The 7,500-nt window shown below is 39.1% G+C and overlaps 1 protein-coding gene across 1 annotated transcript in view; it reads right to left on the reverse strand.

Annotated features, from left to right (window-relative positions):
• Positions 1-7,440: 7,440 nt before the first annotated feature.
• LOC138867533 (uncharacterized) overlaps positions 7,441-7,500 on the reverse strand; it is a 633-nt gene continuing 573 nt past the window's right edge. The window contains exon 1 of the mRNA XM_070143391.1: positions 7,441-7,500. This exon is cut by the window's right edge and continues 573 nt beyond it. Coding sequence (XP_069999492.1) covers positions 7,441-7,500 — 60 coding nt within the window.

Genomic DNA, 7,500 nt, shown 5'->3' on the forward strand with positions numbered 1-7,500 from the left:
TGTGTGTGTGTGTGTGTGTGTGTGTGTGTGTGTGTGTGTGTGTGTGTGTGTGTGTGTGTGTGTATGTATTTATGTATTCATGTGTGTGTGTGTGTGTGTGTGTGTGTGTGTGTGTGTGTGTGTGTGTGTGTGTGTGTGTGAGTGTGTGTGTGTCTGTGTTTGTGTGTGTGTGTGTGTGTGTGTGTGTGTGTGTGTGTGCGTGTGTGCGTGTGTGTGTGTGTGTCTGTGTTAAGCTTATTTGTCTTTTTTGGCGTCTGTGTGTTTTTTAGATATCATCATTATCATCATTGTTAATATCATTATCATTATCATCATTACTATCATCATGGCCATTATTATTATTTCTATCATTACCATAATCATCATCACCATTATTTTACTATCAATATTTTTACTTTCACTTTTTTTTTACTATCATCACTATAAATCTTAACTTGGGGATGTCTGTATGTCTTTACCATGTCTTTTAACTTGTATGTCTATGAATGTGTCTTTAAACTGTAAGTCTGTGAGTATTTTCCAACGTGTACGTGTGTGAACGTGTCTCTTGACATAGGTGTCTGTGTGTCCTTTATCTTGTCTTTGTAGTTGATGCTAATAAGGCCCTTACACGCTTTCCAAATAAGGCAATGTTAACGGAAGAATAATAAGAAGAAAAAGTTAAGAAAATTGACAATCGAAGAGGGAAGGAAGAAGAAGAAGTTAAGAAAATTGGCAATCGAAGAGAGAAATAAGGCACTTTAACGGAAGAAGAAAAAAGAAAAAGTTAAGAAAAATAGCAATTGAAGAGGGAAGAAGAAGAGAGAAGGAAGACGAAGGAAAGGAAGAAGAGGAAAATAAGACACGTTAAGGGAAGAAGAAGAAGAAAAAGTTAAGAAAAATGGCAATCGAAGAGAGAAATAAGGTACTTTAACGGAAGAAGAAAATAGAAAAAGTTAAGAAAAATAGCAATCGAAGAGAGAAGGAAGATGAAGAAAAAGTTAAGAAGAAGAGAAAAATAAGACACGTTAAGGGAAGAAGAAGAAGAAGAAAGAGTTAAGGAAAAAATAGCAACCGAAGAGGGAAATAAAGCACGTTAATGGAAGAAGATGAAAAAAAAGTTGAGAAAATGGCAACCGAAGAGGGAAATAAAGCACGTTAATGGAAGAAGAAGAAAAGAAAGTTAAGGAAAATAGCAATCGGAAAAAGAAGTAAGATATGAATGAAATATATTCAACTCATGCATGAAAATGATTGAAGAAATATAGTAGAAAATGAAAAGATGTGATAAAATGACTGTGTATGAAAAGAAAGGTAAATTAAAAATATACGTACGTCAAAATATAAGTAAAAATTCCTAGTCTTTTGTTATTTGCGAGTAATCCTTTGAAAAAATGTGTTATACACTATGAAAGAAAAATGTATATATATATATATATATATATATATATATATATATATATATATATATATATATATATATATATATATATATATATATATATATATATATATATATATACATATACATATATATACATATACATATATATACATATATATACATATATATACATATACATATATATATATATATATATAGAGAGAGAGAGAGAGAGAGAGAGAGAGAGAGAGAGAGAGAGAGAGAGAGAGAGAGAGAGAGAGAATGAAAAAAAGAAAGAAAGAAAGAAAGAAAGAAAGAAAGAGAGAGAAAGAAAGAGAGACAGAGAAAGAAAAGGAGAAAGATCAAATAAACTAGAGAAATAAGTATACAAAGAGAAATAGCCAAAACCTAAAAAAAACAAGATTCCGAAACAGAAGGAATGAAGATAAATATAAAAACACTCAGAAAAAGATAATTAAACGGTTTCCTGACCTCCCGACGGCCGAGGTGAGCGGCTACGACCGATTAAAAAATATATATATTCAAAGAAGGTTTCTAGAAATCCCCCCCCCCCCTCATGATTCTACCTCCTTGCCCCCCCCCCCCCAGCCCCCGATCACAGTAGTGATTGCGTTCAACTGCGAAGTTAGAGAGAGAGAGAGAGAGAGAGAGAGAGAGAGAGAGAGAGAGAGAGAGAGAGAGAGAGAGAGAGAGAGAGAGAGAGAGAGAGGAGAGAGAGAGAGAGAGAGAGAGAAAAAAGAGAGAGAGAGAGAGAGAGAGGGAGAGAGAGAGAGAGAGAGAGAGAGAGAGAGAGAGAGAGAGAGAGAGAGAGAGAGAGAGAGAGAGAGAGAGAGAGAGAGGGAGGGAGGGAGGGAGAGAGAGAGAGAGAGAGAGAGAGAGAGAGAGAGAGAGAGAGAGAGAGAGAGAGAGAGAGAGAGAGAGAGAGAGAGAGAGAGAGAGAAAGAGAGAGAGAGGAAAACAGAGAAAAACAAAGAGAAAGAGAAAGAGAGAAGACAAAGACAGGCAAAGAGAAAGAGACAAAGAGGATAACAAAGAGAGACATCACCTAACACACACACACACACAAAAACACAAACATCAACACCAACTAAAACAGCAACCGCCCAACACACATACACCAACATTGGCTTTTAAAATATCTCCATTAGTCAGGTTAAATTTCCTAAAAATTTCCAAATAACATTTACCGCCTAAATGCATTAGCTGATGGATGAATAAGTCAGCGCATACATAAATGAATAAACATATAGCGCGTAAATATGTAAATACAAAGAACTGGTTTATGTTAAAGCTGAAGGCCTGGGCTACTCTACGGCCCGAGGGGGGGGGGGGTTGGGAGGGTAGAGGGAGGGGGTGATGGATGGGGGGTTGGTGTAGAGGGTATAGAGGGGGTAGTGTAGAGGGTATAGAGGGGGTAGTGTAGAGGGTATAGAGTGGGTAGGAGGGTATGGAGGGGGTTGGGAGGGTAGAGGGAGGGGGGTAATGAATGGGGGGTTGGTGTAGAGGGTATAGAGGGGGTAGGGGGGAGGGTATAGAGGGGGTAGGGGGGAGGGTATAGGGGGGTAGGGGGAGGGTATTAGAGGGGGTAGGAGGGTATGGAGGGGGCAGGGAGGGTATGGAGGAGGGGGTGGTTGAATGGGGGGTGGTTGGTGTAGAGGGTATAGAGGGGGAAGGAGGGTATGGAGGGGGTAGGGAGGGTATGGAGCAGGGGGGGTTGAATGGGGGTTGATTGGTGTAGAGGGTATAGAGGGGGTAGAGAGGGTATGGAGGGGGGTTAGTGTAGAGGGTACAGAAGGGGTAGGCAGGGTATAGGGGGGTAGTGTAGAGGGTATAGAGTGGGTAGGGAGGGTATAGAGGGGGGTACTGAATGGGGGTTGGTTGGTAAAGAGGGTATAGAGGGGGGAGGGAGGGTATAGAGGAGGGGGGTAATGAATGGGGGGTTAGTGTAGAGGGTATAGAGGGGGTAGGGAGGGTATAGAGAAGGGGGTTAGGGGAGGCAAAGGGGTTAGGGGGTAGGGGTAAGGCAGAGGGGGTAGGGGTAAGGAGGATGGGTAGGGGGAGGAGGAGGGGGTTAGGGGTAGGGGGTAAGGAAGAGGGGGTAGGGGTAAGGAGGAGGGGCAGGGGGAGGAGAAGGGGGTAGGGGTGAGGGAGAGGGGACATGGGTGAGGAAGAGGGATAGGGATAAGGAAGAGGGGATAGGGGTAAGGAAGAGGGGATAGGGGTTAAGAAGAGGGGATAGGGGTAAGGAAGAGGGGTTAGGGGTTAAGAAGAGGGGGCGAAGGTAGGGGTAATGCTAGGATATGGAGCAAAGAAAGGGCAGTTAGGGGTAGGGGGATACATAAGAAGTAGGGGTATGTGACGAGTACGTGGGAAAGAACAGGAATATATGAAAGGCGAGAGGGTATGTAAAGGGGGGGGGGGGTCGTGGTATGAGTCAAAGGCCGGTAGGTACACAGAGGTGGGCAGGGGGGAGGGGGGGTATATGCTAACATTTTCTGACATGCGGTAGACGTGGAGGGGGGGGGGTAGGTCACGACTGCACTACATAGGCCTACTCGTCAAAAAAATATGCTCTTGTTTATATTCATAACAACAGCGACAGACATGGAGAAATAGTTTAAAGTTACTAAGATTACAAGTACTGTTATTATGCTAAAAATATTAAAAAATACTTTACTGTACGAAAAAAGTTAATATGATGGTTATAGTGATAATGATAAAATGATGATGTATTATTAACAACAGCAACAAATATAATAATGAATAATAATGAAAACGACAAAAAACAAATAAAAACAAAATCACTAACCACTACAACAAGAACAAACTGGAATAATGATCATGAACTACCACAAAAAAACAACAAAATCAACATAAAAACAACAACAATAACAACAAAAACAACAACAACAACAACACCTACAGTGCCATTTCCTAACAATACAGACAGGCACCCTACTTCCCCACCACTAAGACACGGGAGAGTAGATAAAAAGTAGATAATAAAAGATAAATAAGGCAGTAGATGGTAGAGTAGACGCGGATATGTAGATAAAAGTAGATATAAATTATGTAGATGTACTTACATGTAATACTAGTAGTAGATAAAAGACAATAAATTATAACGAAGGTGTAAGAACAGAGTAAGTAAACGAGATAAGAAAGTAGATAAAAAGTAGATATACGCGTGCTTACTAATAGATAGTATTAAAGAAGTAGATGTACTGACGTCATAAAACCAATAGATATAAGGATGTACAGTAGATGTTGCGATAGCCGGAAAATGTGGGGCAATAGATGGCAAAATATGATGTTGGAATGTAATATTAACATAAATAAGGTACTGCATAGTTCAGGAGATGGAAAGGGGTAGATAGTAGACGAAAGAAAAGTAGAAGGTAGATGGAAGGAGAGCATATAGCAAATGGAAGGACAGTATGAAGGAGAGTAGATAGTAGACAGAAGGAGAGTAGATAGTTAATGGAAGGAAAGTAGATGGTAGATGGAAGGAAAGTAAATAGTAGATGGAAGGATAGTAGATAGAAGGAGAGTACATAATAGATAGAAGGAGAATCGATAGAAGACAGAAGGAGAGTAGACAGTAGATGGAAGGAGAAAAGCAGCGGAGGGAGAGTAGATAACACGTAGTAGGACAGTAGACAGTAGATATAAGGAGAGTAAACAGTAGATGAAAGGAGAATAGATAGAATAGAAGGACAGTAAATAGATAAAAGTAGATATAAGGAGAGTAAACAGTGGATGGAAATAGAATAAATAGCATATAGGAGAGTAAATAAAAGATGGAAGGAGAGTAAAAAGAAGACACAAGGAAAGTAGATAGGAGAGTAGATAGTAGATAGAAGGAGAGTAGACAGTAGACAGGAGAGTAGATACACGGGCGCTCGAGGGAGACACCAAGACGCCGCGGGTTTACCTAAAGGTGTAAGGTGTAAGGGTCAGTGCTGCTGCTCGTGTGCGTTCGTGTGCGTTACTGTGGTTGTGTGCGTGTGTGTGTTTGTGTGTGTGTGTGCGCGCGCGCGTGTGTGTGTGTGTGGTCGAGTGTGTGTGTGTATTCGAATGTGTGTGTGTTCGAGTGTGTGTATGTGTGTGTGTGCGCGTGTGTGTGTATGTTTGTGTTCGAGTGTGTGTGTGTATTCGAATACGTGTGTGTGTTCGAGTGTATGTCTGTTCGAGTGTGTGTGTGTGTATTCGAATGTGTGTGTTCGAGTGTGTGTGTTCGAGAGTGTGTGCGTATTTGAGTGTGCGCATGCTCGAGCGCGTGTGTATTCCAGTGTATGTGTGTATTCGTGTACGTGTACGCCATAGGTACATCTATTCATGTACGCCATAGGTACGCCTATTCATCTGAACGCGAATACGTCCACAGGCACCCGCGTGTTAAACCGTTCATCCGTGTACACGTATGTACGCGAGCCGGCGAGAGTTCACTCATGAATGTGTATACAGCCAGAGAATCCATTTACAAAGCGTCTATTTACCGACTTTATGCTACCGGTGCGGGCGGACACATCGCCGGATAAAATGATACATACCGTCGAACGCAAAATGAAAATGCTAATGTTTTGAAGGCGAAGTCCCGCCCCCCCCCCCCCGGCTCTCGCACAGGCAAGCAGGCAAGCAGAAAATCATCTAGACATCGCCAAATCCTCCGCAAAATATCAGGAGATCATTCAGATGCCATCAAAACTGAAAGCCTCCGCAAAATAAAGAAAATAAAGGAGATCATTCAGATGCCATCAAAACTGAAAACCTCCGGAAAATAAAGAAAATAAAGGAGATCATTCAGACGCCATCAAAACTGAAAACCTCCGGAAAATAAAGATAATAAAGGAGATCATTCAGATGCCATCAAAACTGAAAACCTCCGGAAAATAAAGATAATAAAGGAGATCATTCAAGTGCCATCAAAACTATCCGTGGGCGTTGCGGGCGCGCCTTACCTGTACCGGATTTATTTAATCGGCCTTGAAATCCGGGGCGTAATGATTCCACGTCGCTAGGAATTCCGCGCGATTTCCACCTTTCGCGATGGCGGGACGCGAGGAAATTCTGAGGTCGGGAAGAGTCAGGTTCGCGTTGTACATACTGTGTACATGCTGTTCAGTGCCGCCGGGGGTTTCACGTTGCAGTCCGGGTGTGCTGACACTTTAAATGAATAAATGCGTTTATATATATATATATATATATATATATATATATATATATATATATATATATATATATATATATATATATACATATATATATATATATATATTTTATATATATATATATATATATATATATATTTTATATATATATATATATATATATATATATATATATATACACACACATACATATATATATATATATATATATATATATATATATATATATATATATATATATATATATATATATATATATGTACGTGTGTTTGTATATATATATATATATATATATATATATATATATATATATATATATATATATATATATATATATATATATATATATATATATATATATATATATATACATACACATACATAATACATACATATATATATATATATATATATATATATATATATATATATATATATATACATATATACATATATACATATATACATATATACATATATACATATATATATATATATATATATATATATATATATATATATATATATATATGTATATATATATATATATATATATATATATATATATATATATATATATATATATATATATATTACATACATATATGTACATGCGGTTCCCACTACTGCAGTGAGAAAGAGACTACGAAAAGCACACAACTGTCGACCCGTAACAAAGAAGAATATATCTAAAAAAATAAAGTCTTCACATAATGAAATCTAAAGCATTGCCTCCTGCTACTCTACTGAGCGTTCAACAAGAGAAACACTCAGAGGCAGTTTAACGCGGGGACAATGGGGCCGCGAACGGAGCCCCAGCGCCGCGGCAGATTAATCCTTTGAAAACCATGATGGAGGAGAAGGCTGCTTTCTTGAATTTACAGATTAACTCTTACGACCGCCGCCGAATGGGGGAGGCAGGAGTGGGCGAGGCGAGAGTGGAGT

This window comes from Penaeus vannamei, chromosome 30 (assembly GCF_042767895.1).
Source record: "Penaeus vannamei isolate JL-2024 chromosome 30, ASM4276789v1, whole genome shotgun sequence".
NCBI classification, from domain to species: domain Eukaryota; kingdom Metazoa; phylum Arthropoda; class Malacostraca; order Decapoda; family Penaeidae; genus Penaeus; species Penaeus vannamei.